Genomic DNA, 22,724 nt, shown 5'->3' with positions numbered 1-22,724 from the left:
GACATTTGTTAAAAAAAGACGAAATTTATTTCAAAAAGACAACTTTTGTTGGGTAAAGACGACATTTTTTGTAAAAAAAGTCAAATATTCTTGTAAAAGTGAACATTACATATTACAAAAGAAATTTTTTATTGTTAAAAAGATGGAATTTGTTGTGATAAGACAGCATTTGTTAAGAAAAGACGATATTTATTATTAAAAGACAACTTTTGTTGTGTAAAGACGACATTTCTTGATCCAAATACCTTTTACAGCCAGAAATCTTCAAAAATAAGGCCTTTGACAAACCGGTTTTTAAGGCATAATTTGTTGAAATAATCAGTTTTAAATATTTAAAACATTAATTTCCCATAACAGATTTTTTATAAATATGTAAAGCATTTTATATAACTGTTTTTTTTCTATGAATAATTAAGTTAAAAAACTTATTTCTTATTCCTTAAGATTCCACAATTTTATCCATAGCATACACAACAGAGCAAGATACAGACATATAGAGTTTTAGAGAACCTTCACTACTATAAAGTGACCAGACAAAAATAAATATAAAATTGGGTTTAGCATTTATATAAATAAGGATGCCAATATTCATAAAAGCGAAGATATCCTGATATACTAAAAGTAACAGGATGTCCGTCTATTTCGAAATTAGATTTGTAGGTGGGTATGAAAGGGCAGAAAAATAGCCTAAAACCATACCAAGACTTGTTTAAACTTGTCTAAAACCACCTCGGGACCTATAACAAGCATCACAGTAAAAGAGAAAAATATCGGTCCAAAGGTTAGCGAGATCCTTCGCTACAGACAAAATCACCTTAATTACTTTATATAATACTAGTGGCTTCGCCCCTAGCCTCTAGGGGCGAAGCCCCAAGAGGTTTGATCAACCTAATAATTCGTATTTCAGATTTAACAGAAAAATAAATAATTTTTTTTTTTTTGGGGGGGGCTATTTTTAATTTTTTTGTGGGGGGGGGGGGTGAGGGTTTCCCACCCTCCAAGAAAATAGTTATTAACCTTACCGGGACCTATGAGAAGCCACCCTGTTAAAGAGAACCTGATAGACAGACAAACAGACAGACAGACAGACATTGTTCTACTTTGTATTATAGATGATTGACAGACTAACATACAAACCATAATTTGATAAAAAAGCTTCGCTTACAAATCCTTGTTTATGACATGTAAACATGGATGTCAACATCCATAAAATTCAGGAATCTCAAGGGATAAGACAATGGGCGGTAATTGGTTTACATCCCCAATGATAACAAACAAGATTAGGATCATGTAAAGAAAACGAAGTAGCGGGTTTCGTCTTATTTCCACAGTAGCTTTTCTCCTATTTCTAGCACCTTTTTGGGGGGCTCTAACCCTGCAGGGCAATCATTAACATTTACCTAACCTAAAATAACCTAATCAAAAGCTACAGTGAAAATACGACGAAACCCTTTACTTCGTTTTCTTTCCATGTTTTTGTAGATAAAATTAATCCGTTGAAAAATTTGGATAATACTAGATTAGCACAAACCTAACAAAATTAGCCATAAAACTTTGGGTACCAGAGCTGGATCTTTAAATCATTTTAGTGGTGAGCTAGATCGGGGTAAGCCGAACTTCAGCCAATCACAGCGAGGCATTTCATAAAATGCTGTGCTCTCATTGGTGGAAAGTTGGCTCACCCCGATCTGGCTCACCACTAAAATGATTTAAAGATCCAGCTCTGTATAATTTTCAGTCCAATAACCCCTTCCTCCATGATGAAATTATATTCTTTTATTTTGTTAGCTTAACGTAAATATTACATTTTGAATTAGGGGGGGGGGGAGGAGTGTTTGATGCTTGCCCTAAATCAAGGAAAGAAGGAAACCTATTTTCTCGTATTCATTTGAATCCGGTGGATAGGAACCGGTTCTCGTCCACTCCATATGAAAAAACTATGTCTAGCATCGTATTATATTCAGTTTTCTACAAACATAAAAATGTACAATCATAAGATTAAAACCTTCAGCATCGTGGGGCTAAAAAACACTGGTTTTAATCTAATTATTGTACTTTTTGTATCCACGGAAAGCTATTTATAATGTGGTAATACGGCAACAGACGGACGGGTAGTTTACAGAGTTGCTACGCAGTGACTTATCATGACAAGCCTTCTGCACTAATCCTATTATATCACCATTCACCTCATGACCGCAGATGACCCCGTTGCGCAGCGGTCAAACTGGACTGGCTAAATAGGGGAGGGGCACGGACACGCAGCAATCACGCGCCCCTCAGGCAACTATACAAGCGGGAGGCGGTGCCTCCCCTTTTACCACAGCTACCCCACAGACTGTCTACCGCCGCGGGCTACGCCCTTGTCTCCCACACCCCCTTCAAACCTAACCTATTGTTATAATCTATTTGTATATATATAGTAAACATCCATTGTAAATGTATTCAGTTATATATATAATTTCTGTATGACTAAATCCTGCTAGTTTGTTTTGGTAGAATACTTCAAGGCTAGGGCTCGTTGGATTCGAACTCGCAACCGGTGAGCTGAAACGCTTCGGCTTACCACAATAACACAAAGCGAGAAATAACTATTAATTTGCGATATTTATGCTTTAAAATATAAAAAAAGTTCCTCCTGATCTATCAATTTACTTCAACAAAATAATGGGAAAGGGATCATTTGTTCTCAACAGGCAGTTTGTGTAATTTTCTCACAAAGTCTGTCCGTCTGTCAGTCCTTATAAACCAAAGTAGAATGATGTTTGTCCACCTGTCTGTTTGTCTGTCTGTTCCTTAACCCTTTACAGTCGGGCCCCTTGCCGCACCTTAATCGGTTGAGTGGGGGGGGGGGGGGCGTTCAACGACCCCCCTATTATCTCAGTTCCTTATAGAGCTAGGGGGCTAAATTTTTTTGTGCATGTCCCCTGTTTGATAATGAATTTCCGACCTTTTATAAGTCTAAGTCAATTTTCGCTTCCTTCACCCTTTTATTTAACAACCTTTGTTTTTAGGTCTTTTTTTACTTAAAAACTTCAAACGGATGTAATTTTCTTTTTTTTGAAGCTAGAAGAACAGTATTTTTCCAGAAAATGTTTATAATTTTACATTAGAAATATCAAGATATAAATTTCAGCGGCCGCAGCTGTACTTGGCAGCTGCCAGCCGCCGATGTCGGCGGTCGGCGGGAAAACGGCGGCGGATCTTTATGCAATTTTAATACATCATGTAGACATGTAAGATAAGCCTAAGTTTAAAATTTGAAGTCTCTAAGTAAAAAATTATGGCCACAGGAGCCTTTTAAAGATTTCTAGAGACCTGGAGGATCAGGACCTGCAGGATCATACCTGGAAACTGAAAATGACTTGAACACCTGTATTTCATATCAGGATGTACTTCTAGAGGATATTTTAGTATTTTGGTATGATAAAATGCTTTGTTTTAGTCAAAAAATATTTTTGCTTTTTACCTGGATGACCCTGCCAGGTTTGCTGGCATCCTGTGCCCGCCAGGATGGAGATATTCAAAAAATTCCAACTCTCAGTTATGTGTCATACCCATACTTAAAAAGTCACGCAGTTTTGGCTCTTTATCTTTCACACACAGAAAATGAGATAGAAAAAACCGGAGGGGGGGGGGGGCGTTTAACGCCCCCCCCCCCCCGACCGTTAAGGGTTAATATATAAATAACAACTGAACCGATCGAATTCTACTCTTCAAAGATTGTATCTACTGGTTTTGTGGTGGTTTTAGGCTATTTTCTTGGGGGTTGGGACATCTCCAACCCCTACAAGAACTAAAAAATTTCTACCATTTTTTTATTTGTTTATACCAAAAATAAGCGAAGTTGCAAGTTGGGGAGGGTACCAATTTACAAAAAAAAAAATACCTCTTGCTTGGGGCAAAGCACCTAGAGGCTAGGGGCGAATCCGCTAGTGACAAAGAATGTGTGATTCACTCATTTGCTACTAAAGATAGATGTCTGATTTTTTGTGAATATTTTTATGACCAATGAGCATCATACTCTATAACTCACTTTGTCCGTAGGTCTAACCATGCAATTAGAAATGTCGTTTATGAAGCAAAATAATTTTTTTATAATTGGTTAGGTTGAGGTTATAAAAGCCTACAAAACTGGAATAAATCCTTTTTTTTCTTCATTTTACTAGCCGAGGAAAATTACAGATTTAAGTAGTGAAGCTTTTCTGTAATTATCTTTGTCTGTTGGTCCGTAACTCTATGGATTAAATATATTTGATATAGACTGTTGATTTATTTACATGCTTTCAATTGAATATTTATGGAAAATGTTCATGGGATCGATTATTTATGGTGAATGTTCCTGGGAACGATTATTTATTGTAAATGTTCCTGGGATCAAATATTAATGATAAATGTTCCTGGGATCGAATATTAATGATAAATGTTCCTAGGATCGAATATTAATGTAAATGTTCCTGGGATCGAATATTAATGATAAATGTTCCTGGGATCGAATATTAATGATAAATGTTCCTGGGATCGAATATTAATGATAAATGTTCCTGGGATTGATAATTTATGGTAAATGTTCCTGGAATCGATTATTTATTGTAAATGTTCCTGGGATCATTTATTTATTGTAAATGTTCCTGGGATCGAATATTAATGATAAATGTTCCTGGGATCAATTATTTATTGTAAATATTCCTGGGATCGATTATTTATGGTAAAAGTTCCTGAGATCGAATATTAAGGATAAATGTTCCTGGGATCGAATATTAATGATAAATGTTCCTGGGATCAATTAGTTATGATAAATGTTCCGGGGGTCAATAATTTTTAAAATCCTTTTTTTTTCAGGAAATCCCCCACATAGAAACCAGATGGGATTACACAGCCAACACCATCAGAGATCAGGAAATTTGACATCATTTTCAGCCCATTGTCTCCTCCCTGCACACACACATACATTATATTCTTTGTCCACGCTCCTAGAGGCCTCTAGGGACACTTGAGGGATGAGTTGGTGGGGGGGGGAGGTTGAGTAGACCCTCCCAAGGAACTAAAGGGATAAGAAAATGACTGATAAATTGGTGTACTTCCCCGTTGATGATACACAAAATTACCCATTCTGTAGATTAAAATCATTAGTTGAAACGTTTCAACACTCAACTGAATGAGCCAACCAAAAATAATATAAAAAAGCCAGCCAATAAGAAAACGTTATTATAAAGCTTTCGGGACTAGTGTAATAAACAGCCCATTGTCCCCTATCTCTCTCTGCTAAAAATCGCCTCTAAAAAAATAAATGTCAATATTTTTTAGTATTCTATAAATCTGGCTCCCCATCCGCCGACATTAAGAAAGGTAAATTTTTAATAGCGAAGCTTTTCTATAATTAGGGTTGGTCCGTACGTCCGTTTATCCATCCGGACCAGATATATTTTTTTCATTAATTTAGGCATATTAAAATTGTCCTTTTGATTTCAAACTTTGCATTTTGATTCATGTAGGTGTTAGGTACGATTTAGAAAGTGGTAGCAAATCTATAATCGTTACCAGAATTTACGTACGTCCATTTTAAAAATGTTGATATTGAATGGTTTTGGTTAATTTTTCTGCCACCTTCTACCCCTTTAAAGGCAAAATCCCTAGAAGCTAGTAGCGCAAGTTAGCTAGTAATTTATATGCCGTAGCAAATGTTAAGAATATAATTTGATTAAAAACTTTGGGTACTTTCATAATTTACAGTCCAATGTCCCCTCCCTCCTCAGTTAAAAGTTGAATACATAATAATAGTCCTGCATCGGTTTTGGCCCAATAAAATAGGAATTTAATATATAGATATATTATAAACAGGGAGGGAGGGGACATTAGGCTGTTTACTACTCTAGTACCCAAAGTTTTATAATTTAGTTGGTTTTACAGCTTTGGGGACTTTTACTAAATTTTGATTAGTTAGTTCATTAATATAAGTGTCCAGATGTTTTAACCACTAACTGTAATCTAAAGAAAAGGGTAATCTTTTATATAATCATTGGGGATGTAAATTAATTTATCGGTCATTGTCTTATCCCTTTAGATACCTGTATTATAATACGTGTTACATAAGAAGTAAGAAAATTAAAGTACATCACTAATTTTAATTTAACAAAATTCCCCTGTTGGGTTTAAAAAGATTTGTTGACGCTAGTATAGTCCCTTTCGTGGCAATTTTTATATTGGTTAGGTTGTATTGGTGTTTTGTGAATTTTGGAACCTGGTAACCCTTAGAATTTCAATCAACGACGAAAGGAAATAATTATAAAAAGAAAAAAGTTTTAAATTCAATTTTACTCAGAACACCCTAAAAACTACAAAACAATTGGGTTAGGTGATTGCCCCGTAGGGTTAGGCAATTGGCCCTGCAGTATTAGAGCACCCCGCAGGGGCTAGAAATAGGAGAAAAGCTACTGTGGAAATACGAAGAATCACCCCTTAAGGGGCGTTGCTACGAAAGGGACTATCTGAATTAAGTGAACTAATGAGGTATCTTATTAATAAAACTTTGGGTACTTTTAGTGAATTGTGATTGTTTGCTTCCAAATATTCTAACTTACCGAGGCGATGATTTTGTTTATTGTCATTTGAGGGTTTATAGAGGGAGGGAGGGGACATTGGACTGTAAATTACACTGGTACCTCATTCGTGAAACCGTGAGCAAAATTGACTTAATATTGAGCTAAAATTTTGAAACTAGAATAAGCCTGGTCCAATATGTACATCTTAATGAAATTTCTTTTTTTATTTCTAGGTTAAGTTAGGTAGGGTAAGAAAACCCTGCTTAAATAGGATTTTTAGGCCTTTTTTGTTTATTTTTCCTTGTTTTTTCTAAGGTTTTTTTCTTGAATACATTGGGAACTAGGTAACCCCACAGGGTAAGAGCCCCCGCTGGGGTTGGGCATAGGAAAAAAAACTAACCCCTCCATTAATTTCAATTTTGGGGGGAAGGGGTTGGATATTAATTAGGTTACTAAAAATAAATACTTCCTTTTAAAGGAGAATAAACCGATAAAAATCTTTCTGCAGGGAGGAAGGGAACATTGGTCTGTATATTACACTGGTACCCAAAGTTTTTAATCACCATACATTGGCTCAAAAACTTTGGGTATTTTTATTAAATACTAGCAGCTACGCCCCTTAGAAGCCTCTAGGGGCACTTTAGGTAGGAGAGGGAAAAGTTGACCTCATCCTATTATTTTAGATTTGAGTTTCAAAAGAGTAAAAAAATATTTTTCGGGGGGAGGGAGTGAAGACGCCCTCCCCAAAAATAGTTTAAAACCTTCCTAGGTCCTATAAGAAATTTCACTTTAAAGGAGAACAATATCGGTTTAGCGAGATCCTTCGGGACAGACAAAAAACGCTTACTACTTTATATAATAGGATTGATTAGTTTGTTTTAACTTACAGTGTCTAAACTTTTCAACCATTAAGTTTAACTTACAAAAAAAGTTACTTATCATCATTGGGGATGTTTATCAATTTATCATCCATTGTCTTATCCCTTGAGATCCCTGAGTTTCTGCCAAATTTCTGTAGCTCTGGCTTTAATAGTTTTTATTGTGTAAATGGTGTTTCATCATTTACACAAAACATTAAAACCGCGACAATGGATTCATAAATTGATTTGTATTTTATATCTTTCTGATACTGAAACAGTTTCTTTACAAGACCAAGTAATCAGATTTGAAAATTCCCGACCATAGCTCAACTATATTTTATGTTGTAGATTAAAATTATTGGTTTGAACAATTCATATAAACCTTTCCAGGACCTAGAAGAAGCTAACCTGTAGATGAGAACCATATCGGATTTAATATATCGTCCAATGTCCAAACTCAAACTGGAATATAACATATTTCATTTAAAACTAGCGTCTACACATCTGGAGGCCTCTAGGGGCAAGTAAAATGTTTTCTTTTCAATCTATGTCAAGATCATTACATTACATTAACAATTTTTTTTTCGACAATAGATGGGGTTAGTTATGTTTTTGGGGTTTTAGCCGTTTACCAAAAAAATCCGCTAGGTGGCGTTAGAAAAAAAAATTTGGTTTAATTTTTGCGATATCTCTTGGAAGGGTGGTGGTACCCTCCCTCAATATTGCTATAAGGGTTCTTAGGACCTATGAAAAGCTAGTTTGTAAAGGAGAAGCATATCGGCTCAGCGGTTAGCGGGATCCTTCGGTACAAACAGACAAACATCCTATTACTTTATTATGGACAAATATATTATACGTCACAATAGAATGCTTTCAATTTGATTTTATTCTTTGAAAGATAGGGTCAAAAAAGTGGGGAATCGCCAAATGAATTGTAGTAGAATTTTGTGGAATTATGGGAACGTCGAAACAATGTCTATGCTTTTATTAAGGAATATAAGTTAGTTAATAAAATATTCAGTAGATTTTAGGGATATAAAGGGATAAGACAATGGCCGATAAATTGACGCACTTCCTCAAGTAATTTACAATTAGTGGTCGAAACATTTTGACACTCAACTAAATGAACTAAAAGATCAAAATTTTAATAAAAATCTCCGAAGTTGTTAAGCCAATGACTTTTTACTAAAAACTTTTATTCCTTAATAAATTTATTTCTACTGCTTCCTTCTATAACTAGGTCAATATACTTAGAAATAGATAGATAGAGAGATATATAGATAGATAGTTAGATAGATAGGTATATAGATAGATAGATAGATAGATATATAGATTGAGAGAGAGATAGATAGATAGACATATATATATATAGATAGATAGATAGATGGATAGATAGATTGAGAATAGAAATAGATAGATAAAAGGTTCACATTAAATAAATAATTGATATAAAGTCAACAAATGTTTGAGGTCAGGAAAAATACCAGGGATCTAAAGGGATAAGACAATGGCCGATAAATAGATGTACGTACATCCTTAATAAAGATAAATAAAATTACCCCTTCTGTAGATTACAATTAGAAGTTGAAACGTTTGGACACTCAACTAAATGAACCAACTAATCCAAAATTATATAAAAGTCCCCGAAATTGCCAAGTTTACGAGAAAGAAAACGTTTTTATAAAACTTTGGGGACTAGTGTAATAAACAGCCCTATGTCCACTATCTCCCGACACCTGACACCCCACCACTGAATTTTTGCAAATAATTTAAACTAAAGGGGTGTGGGGTGTTTGTTTATTACTCTAGGCATACAAATTAGCTACCTGTCCTTCATATTCAGCTAACTTATTTTATTTAAAATTGCCGAAAATTAAATATTTTGTGGAGTAAAGTTGGAGTATAATTCGTTTTTTTTGGTGTAACTGAAAGGGAAGTGGGCAAGAAGGGGAGAAAAAAGGGATGAGGAAAAATTTTCACTTAGAATTGTTTGTCAGAATCACATTCCCTTTTCCCTGCATATTCAAACAGAGATTGAAGTGAGCCTTGGTCTTTCTGTCTGTACCGAAGGATCTCGCTAACCGCAGAACCGATAAGGAATAAGACAATGGATGATAAGTTGATGTTCATCTCCAATGGTGAAACACAAAATTATACCTTCTATAGAATGAATTAGTGGTTGAAACGTTAGGACACTAATCTTAGTGAACCAATCAATCGAAGTCCCTAAAGTTGTTAGGCTCTTTATTATTGTCCATTGTCTTATCCCTTTAGATCCCTGTGGTTGTTTATATAGAATGCAGAGAGAACTTTGATCTAAGTCAGAGATGGGTTTTTGAAAGAGAATGCCTCGTTTTTTCGACATTTTTTCGACATTGATTGATTGAACGAAGACGATAGGATTTCAACAGAGTAAACAACTTAAGAATTAAAGATTTTAGAATTATTATTTTAGCCATTTGTATAATGTCTAATACAGCTCTAAAAAGATGCATTAATTGATATGCAGCAAAAATGGATTGAAGATAATTTGTTTTTCTTCTATAAAGGCCGTACCAACAAAAGCGAAATAATTGAATACCTAGTTGTGTACTTTGTTTAAATTTCGCGAATCGAAAAAACGCGGCATTCATCTTTTAAAAACTCATCTCAGGGATAGGGACATTGGACTTTAAATTATACTGGTACCCAAAGTTTTATAATAGTGTTATCTTATAAACTTTGGGTACTTTTCATTAATCTCAATTGGAAGTTTCAAATTTTCAACAATTAATAGTTAAATCTACAAAATTGGACGGTAAATTACACTGGTACCCAAAGTTTTATAATCAAGAATTTATGACTCAAAACTTTGGATTCCTAATTATAGATAGATAGATAGATAGATAGATAGATAGATATATAGATAGATAGATAGATAGATAGATAGATAGATAGATAGATAGATAGATAGATAGATAGATAGATAGATAGATAGATTGATTGATTAATTGGTTGGTTCCAAAATTTCAAACCAAGGATTATTTAGTTTATCATAATCGGGGATGTATATCAAATTATCATTCATTGTCTTATCCCTTTAGAACCCTGGTTTCGTATGCAATAAAATCAATAAATGTTTCTTTTGACAATACATGTGAGAAAAAACAAGGATAACACTATTTATAAAAAAAGACCGTTGGACAAACGAACATTAATCTATGTAGAATGTCATTTAAACATGTTAGAATTGTCCTATAGATTTCAAACTTTGCATGACGACTCCTATGATTTAGCAAGCTTGGAATACAGATTCCTATTACCACAAGGCACAATATTATAAGCAAAGCATCTCTATAACCAAATCCTAAAAATGTAAGTATGTCCTTAAACAGTATCCTGTATTTAAGAAGTTAAGCAACAAGTGTTAATGTTCGTCTGTCCTACCGTTTCAGAGATTCGCTTTTATGGATGTTGTCATTCTTGGTTTTATAAAGAGAGGGGTAGGTTTCTAGTAAAATACGTAAAGGTTATGTATTATAAGTTAAAAACAGTAGTAGAACGATAAAAAATTATGTTAACTTTTTAATTTTTTTTTGTCTATAGTTCTTTTCAATAAGAAATACACATATTTAGTGAATATTATTGTTCTACTATTATTTTTAAGCCTTAAAACACACACCTTTACGGATTCTACCAGAAATCTACCCCTCTCTTTATAGGAATATGCTTAATAACATACTTTAAAGTACAATTTTATAGAGATGTAACGGTTTCATTATTGTCCTCAATCGGTTTAGGAATCGTAATTAAATGATACAGGGATCTAAAGTGATAAGACAATGGACAATATATTGATATACATCTCCTATAACGATAAACATCAGTTCCCCTTTAAAAATAGTGATAAAAAATTAGAACTCAACAAAACAAATTTTAATAAAAGTATTTTAAGTTTTTTTAGCCAACGAACAAGATAGCTATTATATCCAACTTACCCTTAAAATGTAAATTACTCTTCATTGGGGGGGGGGGGGTGGTATTTACACCAATTTGAGATAGAGAGAGATCAGGGATCCAAAGGGATAAGACAATGGCCGATAAATTGATATAAATCCCCAATGTTAATGCACAAAATTACCCCCTCTGTGATTACAATCAGTGGTTGAAACATTTGAACACATAACTTAATAAAGCGATCAATCAAAATTCATTAAAAGTCCCCAAAGTTGTTAAGCAAACTAATGAGAAAACGTTATTTTAAATTTTTGGGGACTAGTGTAATAAACAACCCACTGTCCCCTCTCTCTCTCTGTCCGTGATTTTTATTATCATTTGGCTTGCCAAATTTTTTCCATTCGCCTAAACCAACTATAGCTTTAAGCCAGGGTGGGAGGGGACAATGGGCTGTTTATTACACCGTTTTATAATAACGTTTTCTTATTCGTTGGCTTTACAACCTTTTATTGAATTTTGATTGGTTGGTTTATTTAGTTAAGTGTTCAAACATTTTAACCACTAATTGTAATCTACAGAAAGGGTTATTCTGCGTATCATCATTGGAGATGTACATCAGTTTATCGGCCATTGTCTTATCCCTTTACACCCCTGGTTTTAAGCATATACTTAAAGAGACACTCCTTAGTTCTAAAAGTTTAGGTTCGTTCTAAGCCTATAGGGAAGGGAGTGGGAGGTAAGAAAAACAGCCTAAAACCATTCCATTTATTTAGCTCGGATCAATATTTTAGAGATATTTAGCTTCAGACAAAAAAACTTTACTACTTTATATTATAGGATACTAGAGGCTACGCCTCATAGGAGATGGATGGGGGGGGGGGTCATTTGTATTGAGTTACTCTCCCCAAAACAGATATAAACCTTCCCAGAACTTTGAGAAGATTTACTGTAAAAGGAGAACCATATCGGTTCAGCGGGTAATGTGATTCTAAGCTACAATGACTGATAAGTTAATGTACATCCCCTATAATGATAAACGAAATTACCCCCTTCTGTAGACTAAAATTAGTGGTTGAAACGCTTGAACACTCAACTTAATGAAACAAATTTCACTAAATTCCAAAATTTATTAAGACAACGAAAAAGAAAACGTATTTATAAAAGTTTGGGGACTAGTGTAATAAACAGCCCATTGTCCTCTTCCTCTTTGATCAATTTCACTTATAAAGTTATTTATATCGCATCGTATTAAGACAGCTTTCCGCGGATATTTAAAAGGAAAATAATGAGATTAAAACCAAGAATTTCCCTTTCAACTCACACTTCATATATTTTGCAATAGGGAGGGAGGGGAAATTGGACTGTAAATTTTACTAGTACCCAAAGTTTTATAACCGCGCTATTTTATTTGTTTTCTCATAAAAGAAGTTGTATCAACTTTTTTGCTTTTTATTTAAGATAGCTAGCCGGTTCTTTCAGTAAGTAGTAGATGTAAAATTTTTCATAGAATTCAGATATGCAATCGGTTTTTTTTGTAGACCTCTTATTTTTTAAGTAATTTAAGTTTTTTAGAAAAATAATTAAGTCGGTTTTAAGGTACTAAAACGCAACAAAATAAAAGAAGAAAATGGCCAGCATGAACAAAAATAGTAAGATCTTTAATTTGACACCTTACTTTTAAAATTCTGTTAAGTAATTATTGAAAAAATCTATTTTTTAACCTCGGTTTAATAAAAACTTTAGACCTAAATATTTTCTCAAACAGACATAAAAAACATGGGTTCATATATACATTTAGAATCAGAAAAATATTACGAATCTATTCTAAGCAAAATTGAAAAAGTTTTATAAAACTATAATAAAAAAAATAAGTATATTTTAAGAATCATAATTTTCGGCTTTAAAGGGTTAGCTTGAACCAAACCTGAACAAAACCTAAACAAAAGACAATGCAATGTAGCAGATATTTTTTAAACACAAGAAACAATAATGTATTTTTAACTGCATTGTTTTGAAGTTTATAAACAGACTGATGCATATTTGTTCATAATTTTTCATTCTTTACATGTTCTGTAATATCACTATATTTATTGTAGTATCTATTGTATATATTGTATGAACGTTCTCCTTTTTTTCTGGCAATTCCATAGGTTAATTTTATAGGTTAAGCTTCCCGATTCGTCAATTTTTGCGATTTGTGATTGGCTAATTTAGTAGTTACAATTCTTAAAATAAACTTTTTATTTTTCTATTTTTTATTACAATTTTTTTAAACTTTTTCAATTTTGCTTAGAATGGATTCATATTATTTTTCTCATTCTAATGGTATATATGAACCCATATTTTTTATGTCTGTATGAGAAAATATTTAGGTTTAATGTTTTGATTAAACCGAGGTTAAAAAAATAGATTTTTTCAACAATTACTCAACAGAATTTTAAAAGTAAGGTGTCAAATTAAAGATCTTACTATTTTTGTTCATACTGGCTATTTTCTTCTTTTATTTTGTTGCGTTTTAGTACCTTAAAACCGACTTAATTATTTTTTTAAAAAACTTAAATTACTTCAAAAATAAGAGGTCTACAAAAAAACCAATTGCATATCTGAATTCTATGAAAAATTTTACATCTACTACTTACTGAAAGAACCGGCTAGCTATCTTAAATAAAAAGCAAAAAAGTTTATACAACTTCTTTGGATAGTTTTTATTGAATATTTATTGGTTGTACATAACTAGTGACCACACTATTCAACCAATATTCTTAATCTACAGAAGTGATAATATTGTTTATCATCATTGAGGGTATATGTAAGTTAATCTACCATTGTCTTATCCCTTCAGATCCACAGTTTTTAAAAGTGGAGCTTTTCTATAATTAGAGTCTGTCCGTCCAACCGGAACGGATAGCTTTTTTTTGTGTTAATTTAGGCATGTTAGAATTGTCCTATCGATTTTAAGTTTTGCATGATAATTTCTGTAGTAGTTAGGTACGGTTTAGAAAGCGTAGCAACTCTATAATCGTTACAAGGATCTCCCTACGTCCATTTTAATCATGTTAATTTTTAACTTTTTCAACAACAATTTCTTATGTGATATAATTATCCGATTGATCTGATTTTTTGAATACAGACAACAAAGTACAACTCTATAATCAAGTCCTAAAATTATAAGTATGTCCTTAAACATTATCCTGTAATCAGCAGATTTTCAACAAATCCAATTACAAATTTGTTTTTTGTGTTGATGTTCGTTTGTCCTTCCGTTTCATAGCCTCGCTTTTATGGATGTTGTCATCCTTGTTAAAATAAAAATTATGTGTATAGACATATATCCAACTCGAAATTACTCTAAACTTATTATGCATGGACATACTTACATTTTAGGATTTTAGAACTATAGAGATGCTTCGATTACAACATTATGTATAATCAAAAATAAAAAAGACAAAAATATATGTTTAAAAACAGACATACTGACTTTCTGGTAATAATTACAGAGCTACTACGCTTTTGAAATTGTACCTAACTGTCATTGGAATCATCATAAAATGCCTGTAATTGATTGAACTATTCTATCACGTATAATTAGGGACGAAGCGTTTAGAGGCTAAGAGCTATAATAATGTGCAAAAAAGATAAAAAGGGACTTTCCATTAAAGTTACAGTTGAGCTCTGAAACCCCCCTCTCTCTCTACTTTTCATATATCAAGTTGAAAGAAATGGGGGGCCCTAACCCTGCGGTGTCATAACCCAATATTACCCAACCTAACCACCCCGCCGTTTTTATATTCAATTTAATTTTTAAAAAGGAGGAGGTTACTTAGTGTAATAGCGCAAAAAAAGATATTTTTATGTAGTATAATACATGTATATTGTACATTATTTCATTCTTTATTATGTACATTAGAGAGACTCAAAATAATGTTTTTTGGGGGGCTGTGTATTACACTAGTCCCCAAAGTTTTATAATACCTTTTTATCATTCGTTGGCTTTTGGGACTTGAGTGAATTTTGATTGGTTGATTCAAAGTACCCATTCTTTTTTTTTCCAGTATCGCTTCGAAACTGATTAATATCCGGTGGATTAGAACCGGTTCTCAGCTATACTGAAAAATTATGTATAGCATTGTATTATATCCAGTTTTCTACAAACATAAAAATTTACAATCATAAAATTAAAACCAGATTTTTTTAGCCCGTTCTTTCGGCATCATGGGCCTAAAAAACTGGTTTTAATCTTATAATTGTGCATTTTTTTATATACGCAGAAAGCTTTTTATAATACGATACGATAAATAAATTCATAATTTTTAAAATTCCACAAATTTGTAGGCATTCTAATGTATGTGTGGTATCCGCCGAGGATCAATGGCAGACACCGGAGTTCAATTAGATTACGGCAGTGTGACAGACGTGGACACCTTACTATAGAGAAGCTACGCTTCTCTAGCTTTCACTAGATAATGATCAACATCTACTTTCAGTTGTCACTTTATTGAAGGGTTAAGAGATACTGAAGTTATATACAACAAACAATAATTACATGGATAGGAATAAATAATCATAACATAAAAGCATAAATAATACATATACAATGGTCAGTTTGGGCAATAATGATTCCCCCATCCCTGGAAAGGGTGGGGGAGAATTAAGAATACAGTTAACCATAATAAACATGACAGATTCAAATCATTAATTCTAAGCGTAGGGAGGGGGTCACTAGACCCCTTCCCCAGGACTCGGGGGAGGGCCATTGACCCTCCACCGAACCCCAGATCAGGGGTGCCATAGACATGGCTCACGGTTGCCGAATACCACAACTCTCCCCTCGGAAGGCTGGGAGATGGTTTCCCTGCCAGACTTCCGACAGTGGTTGAGGCCTTCGGCCCGCTCCTTAGGGCTAAAATATATACAAACGATAATGATTCAATGGAATCCTAGTGGTGAGTATCTTCTTAGGGTTGATGGGCTCCCAACGTGGGATAGAAGGCAGAGGCTGACTTGGGTTGGATACGTTGGTCAGCACCGGCAGGTATCAGGTTTGGTGGTGGCACATTTGTTGCTGGAACGGTCAGCAGTGGGACCTGCGGGTTGTTGTTGGCAGCGGCTGGGGCACTGGCTGCCAGGTTGATTGTCTGAGCAGCGGCCTGTCCTCCTGAGGGGCCGCGGGGTCTGCCAGAGGGCGGTCCTGGCCTACCTGGGCGGTCATGCCCGCTGTCCGTTGATTTCATAGACACCATTTCCTCGGCTGCTTCCCTGCCGATGGGAATGGCATCCCAGTCCACTGAAAAGTCCCGGGACTTGGCATGGTTGAGCCTGGCTCTAGCCATCGCCTTCTTATACAAGGCTGGGTGGTACAGGAACACTTGTGATATCGCATTCAGGGCTGCCCGGACTCCTCCTTGTGCTGCTGCCAGAGAAATGATGGTTAGGTCCCCCAGCAGTTTGAGGATCAGCAGCAGCAAGCACAGGATGGCGGCGCCATCTCCCCACTCGTGGATGGCTTGTCTAAACCCTGCCCAGACATCCAGGGCTGCCTCTCCTTCCTCCGCCAGTCGGTCAATGTTGTAGGACACTATCCCATGGTCTCCTGTGGCCGAACAGCTGCCTTGCTGAACGCAGGAGCCATAGGATAGGCCGGTCAGCATGGCACTCTTGTATGCTGGGAACGCCAGCAGTTGTTGCCAGTCGTTCAACTCAGCCTGTGAATACAAACCACCTGAACTGAAGTCATCTAAGGGGTCTGTCAACAACTGCTTAGGCGTATCCAGCGGGGGTGGCCTCTTCTTGGGAGCAGGGGTTAACTCTATCCAGCCTTCCTCCGCGTGCACAGTCAGGGGGTAGGTGGAGGAACAGGGAATCTTGGTGGCGTGCTCACTGTATACCCGCGTCACAGCGTCTACAAAACCTGTGGGCTCCACTGGCACTTTGTCCCAACACTCCTTGTGTTCGCGGACCACATACTTGTGCCTTTGGCAGGTCAGCTGCAGCAGGATGTCTCCCCTCAGTACCGAGAACGTGCTCCCCTGGACACGCACCGGGTGGGCCGGATCTAGTTGCTGGAGCTTCCAGCAGTTGGCCGCTACTTCTTCTGCTGCAGTGCTTCTCATGCGTGTTTCCAGGGTAAATCCAATATAACCTGCATGGATCTGTGCTTGAAGGGGAACGTCAACATCCCTGGCCGACACTCGGGGCAGCGCAGCCGCGGCTGGGTCAGCTGCCACAAACAACGCTGGATGGTTGGTGGCATGGGCCTCGAAGTCGCAGTTCACAATTGAGGTGGGGCTGGTCATGTTGATGAAAAACTGGGCCTGATGGTCAACCAGATATGCATCCCTCACCAGGCTGGGCTGGAGGCTGCGGATCAGCCTCAAGGGGCAATCTCTTCCCAGGTGGTCCCACACGTAGGTTGCTTCCCCAGTGATACAGGACAGCTCAGAATGGGGACAATCGAGGGTCAGGTGGTCAGACTGGGACTCCACCCGTCCATCCTCCACCACATAGGTCTCCTCCTTGACCAGCAGCCGCCGCTCCTGGAGCACTAATTCATTGCGGTAGAGCTGGCCCTCAAAGTGGACGTCCTCCCCCTCGCAACCCACCCCCTCGGGGCTGTTGACGAGGGCGCCCACCATATCAATGGTGAAGAACAGGGGGTGGTTCAGCTGGAACGTCAGTGGCTGGGTCTTGCCTGGCAACGTGTATACTCGGTTCCTGGCCAGGTCTCGGCACGCTTCTGGGTCTATCTTGGTTGGCCTCATGAGGGTGGGGACCGAGGTCACCTTGAGGTGACCCCATACCCCACACCTGAATGTCCACTGGGACACGGTGAGCTGGCAGCTGAACCCAGTGGTTTCCCTCACCTTGACTTGCTGCAGGACGTGGATGTCATGGCCCAGGGGCACCTCCTGGTGTAGGGGCTCCGTGTCACACATCTTTTCTTTATTGTAAGACGTGACATGGGTGGGGTTGGCACAGTCCCACCCCACCAGGACGTAGCTGGTTGTAGGCCACACGGCTGCCAGCAGGAGGCCCCACAGGACCATCCACCAATGGGAGAGGCTTCCAGGTAACCATCTTCCTCGGGCACGCGGCTGGGGATCTCCGGCTCTGGTCACGGCTGCTTCTTGGGGCTGGACACGGCTGGGCTGCTCCTGGCTAGACACAAATTTCCATTGAGCGTTATCTGTATGCGGCCGAGGCACCCCGATACCCTCCCCAATGACAGACTGGCAAGCGACTGGCACTTGCCTGGGTGTCGGCTCCCCTAGCCCTAAGTGCTCCCTTCCCTGGTCCAAGGCATGCCCAGTGGCATGGGGCTGAAGTGCATGTGGCACAGGCTCGCCCTTACTCAATGCCCTCCCCTGCCCTAGGAACTCAGGTGCATGTGGCACAGGCAAGTCCTTATTTTCCCAATTTTCAATCTCCCCAGCCTCAAGTGCAGGGGGCACAGGCAAGGCTGGGTGTTTACAAGGTTTTGGATTCAATACATTTAACAAATTCAACTTATCCTGATGGTGAGCCGCTGGGTTCCCTTGGCTGGTAGAGGGCTCTGGATGGCATGTAGCTGGACTCTCCCTGCAGGCTGGTGGCGCTGGCTGGCATGTAGCTGGGCTCTCCCTGCAGGCTGGTGGCGCTGGCTGGCTGGGGGTGACGGGTGTCACCCCTTCCTCTGGGACCGCTGGCTCGTTCCAGGACTCAGGTCTCTCGGTGGCGGCGACGGTTGTCGCCCCAGACATCAGGTTGGAGGCTGGCTCGTTCCAGGATCCAGGTATCTCGGTGGCGGCGACGGTTGTCGCCCCAGGCACACGGTGGGAGGCGCTGGATAGCACCCCCCCATCATCCCAGGTGGCGACGCCGGGTGGCGTCCCATACATCGATGCAGAGGTGCTGGCTAGCACCTCCTGCCTCTCTCGTTCCGCGGCTGCCAGGGCCTCCCCATACACCGTCTCAGGGACGCTGGGCAGCGCCCCTCCACTCTTGCTGGGTAGGCTCAGTCGGGCAGGTTCCATCATGTTGAGGCTGAAAGGCTGGGGCCTCAGCACCTCTGGCTCGGCTATGTTGTTGGGCTGTATCAGCTCTGGCCCCAGATGGTTAAGACTGAAGCCTAGGCCAACCCGGTTGGGCTCAGCCGCGCCGCCCAGTACGTTGATCCTAGCTGGGACAGTCCCGAACTGCGGCATCCCATCGGCTCGGTCCGCAGCTCTGGGGGCGGCTGCTTGCGGTGGTGGTGCTGGGGGCGCGCTCCCTTCCATATGGGCCACTCTGCTGGGCTTCCCTGGAGGGGCACCTTTGTCGGCGGTGCGCCTGCGGCTGGCTACCTGGGCCCAGTCAGCTCTACACTCGGCCGCCGTGTGGCCGTCATAGTGGCAACGCTCACACTTGGCAGAACGGTCACGGCGTGGCTGGGTGCGCCTCTCCTCTAGGCTAACTTCCACAGGCGTTGGACAGTCTCGAGCTCGGTGGCCTCTCCCCTGGCAGCGGTAGCAGCGGCCTGGAACCTTGTCATCTGGAGCGACCTTCCCCATCTGGTGGAGACCCGGAGCCAAGGAGCCAATCTCCATTGGCTCCGACTCGTCATATTGGGGCAACTGGATGCAGGCAGATCCAGTCAGCCCGTCGGTCGAGTCCACTAAGCACACACCTTCCTTCAGCTGCTTAGTAACCATGGTCACGGTGAACATGGCCTTGCGAGTGTACTCAGGTACACTCGCAATTTCATGGTTCATCATGAGGCGTTTTACATTGGCGTTACGAATTCCACGGTTTAATTCGTCCACCAACAATTCAAGATCCTCATGATTGTAGGCGTCCCTATACAAGGCGCACTTTGTTGATATGTACGCCTGTATAGGTTCTGTCGAGTGTTGCTTGTAGTCCCTAAACGCTTGTTTAAGCGTTTGGGACTCAAAAGCAGGGCGAAATAACAATTCACACTCGGTCTTGACCTGTTCGTAGGTCAAGGCTTGGCCTGCCTCGCCAAACAGATGGGACGCCATTTCCGCCGCTTGCCCTACCAATGACAGTAGTAGGGCGTTGCGGCGGTTGAGGGAATCATGAGGTGGCACGCGGTAAGCCGCCCATGACATCTCCAGTTGGCGGATATGTGCCGACCAGGACTGCTTGGGCGGCCCTCTATACTCCGGCAGATTGCTCAGCATCAGCTTGCGGTACTCGGCTGGGGCCGGCTGAGGGTCATCCTGGAGCCATCCTGGGGCTTGGTCACCTCCTGGGACTTGATGCTGGTCCATTGGGTCAACGGTGAAACGGCGGGCACAAAGTTATACAGGACTACAATGAATGGGTTGTCACTTGAGGCTTCCTAGCCTAACAGCCAACACTGTTTGTATCACTAGGTTGGGAGTTTTAGTTGCAAAGATATAACTTAGCTGTACTTATCAATAGTTAGGTGTGGAGGTAGATAGATGTTGAGGGTCTGAACTGCTGTCAGGAACTGATTGGGTTTTCCCTTATCACGCTAGAGCTAGGAGGAAAGAAACTTGCAATTCTTTATTTGCTAAAAATACCCCTGTTAGATGCTATGGAGTAGCTCTGCTCTGGTGTGAAAGTGTGTGTGTGTGTGGGTGTGTGTGTGTGTGCGTGGAATCTTCTGTCCTTGTAACGCGCGTTCGCGCCGTCAAATCCGCGCACACGGGGAAAACGCGCTCTCACCCCTCAGCTCGCTCCCTCATTGGTCCGCTTCGTCCGTTGGATTTATGATGTTTTCCGCACTTTGTTGCGCTACCCGTGAATGGCGCTCTGTATATCCGATCGCTAGCTCCACACTACAGACGGACTTAGTCTAGTGTGGGTAGGAAGGGGGAAGCGCGTAAGGGGACGGGGGTAACTCCGTCCGTTCCCACTGTGAGGGAGGGGGTAACTGTGTGCTGATGTGATGGGGCCTCTGCTTCTTAATCTCAGGCTTATCTGTTATATAACCCTGATTGTATTTGTCTTCAAATGGAGAGGGGCCCCCTCCCCTTCCCTTGGAATAAGGGGTGTATTGTTATTGTGCTGTGGGCTTGAGATTGTTTTGATTATATTACATCTAGCTTTTATTGCTGTCCTTATCACAATTGCATAACAGATTTGTTGACCAACTCTGTTCTATTTTTAGCTGTTATCACAATACACAGTAATCCAAGCCTGTTCTATTCTTAGATTTATCACAACACAACAATTTGTTTGCCAAGCTTTGCTCATAAATCTATTGTTTGGCCATCACATTAGGGTGGTAATCCCTGCAAATGTGATATAATATCTGTCTTCTAGATGGGTGGCTGCGTTGTAGCTTCTCAGGATACTCGGGGTTGACGTAGTTTTTCTCTGTTCTGGTGCACTACACCCGTATGTTAGCTCGCAGCTTGCAGCTATGTGGCATGTTTCAGCCTATCGGCGGCAGGGAATGTCCCGTCCTGCTAGCGCCACTGGTTCGGATCCTGCTATTTCTTGCAGTAAAGTTGGCCTATTTTCAGCCGTCTACACGTATTTGGCTTGTTTCAGCCGGTCCGCAGGCCTGTTTCAGCCCTTTTGGCGCTCAATTCTCCGTTAGATATCAGCGCTGCTCGCGGTTATTCGTCAGATTTCGCTGTTTTGCTTCCACAACTGCCGGATGCAGAGTTAAACTTTGCTGTCCAGGGTGGGTAATTCAGGTTGCTTGCGTCAGTTTTGCCAGATTCACTGCTGGGAGTACCTTAGCCTCAGATGCGCGTCTGCTCTACACTTGTGGTTCGCCGTAATCTCACACAGCTGTCACCAAAGTTGTGGTATCCGCCGAGGATCAATGGCAGACACCGGAGTTCAATTAGATTACGGCAGTGTGACAGACGTGGACACCTTACTATAGAGAAGCTACGCTTCTCTAGCTTTCACTAGATAATGATCAACATCTACTTTCAGTTGTCACTTTATTGAAGGGTTAAGAGATACTGAAGTTATATACAACAAACAATAATTACATGGATAGGAATAAATAATCATAACATAAAAGCATAAATAATACATATACAATGGTCAGTTTGGGCAATAATGATTCCCCCATCCCTGGAAAGGGTGGGGGAGAATTAAGAATACAGTTAACCATAATAAACATGACAGATTCAAATCATTAATTCTAAGCGTAGGGAGGGGGTCACTAGACCCCTTCCCCAGGACTCGGGGGAGGGCCATTGACCCTCCACCGAACCCCAGATCAGGGGTGCCATAGACATGGCTCACGGTTGCCGAATACCACATATGTACATAAAATTAACAATTTTGACGTATTAATGTTGAAATCTGCAATTTTCAAGTAGGGGAGGGGACATTGGACTGTAAATTACACTGGTACCCAAAGTTTTATAACCAAGTTAGCTTAATTGGATTTAAATTGATTGATTTCAAAGTGACAGCG

The 22,724-nt window shown here is 39.5% G+C and overlaps 1 protein-coding gene across 3 annotated transcripts in view; it reads left to right on the top strand.

Annotated features, from left to right (window-relative positions):
* LOC145307362 (glutamate receptor ionotropic, kainate 2-like) overlaps positions 1 to 22,724 on the top strand; it is a 178,030-nt gene that overhangs the window by 31,392 nt on the left and 123,914 nt on the right. For all 3 annotated transcript variants that reach the window (XM_080149740.1, XM_080149741.1, XM_080149739.1), the window contains exons 6-7: positions 4,840 to 4,896; positions 5,305 to 5,346. In XM_080149740.1, coding sequence (XP_080005866.1) covers positions 4,840 to 4,896; positions 5,305 to 5,346 — 99 coding nt within the window. The remainder of the gene's footprint in view (positions 1 to 4,839; positions 4,897 to 5,304; positions 5,347 to 22,724) is intronic.

This window comes from Acartia tonsa, chromosome 15, assembly GCF_053477335.1.
Source record: "Acartia tonsa isolate MP-2025a chromosome 15, ASM5347733v1, whole genome shotgun sequence".
In the NCBI taxonomy this organism is placed as follows: domain Eukaryota; kingdom Metazoa; phylum Arthropoda; class Copepoda; order Calanoida; family Acartiidae; genus Acartia; species Acartia tonsa.
The sequence above is the reverse complement of the archived record's forward strand: the minus strand, read 5'-3'. Positions and strand labels throughout refer to the sequence as shown.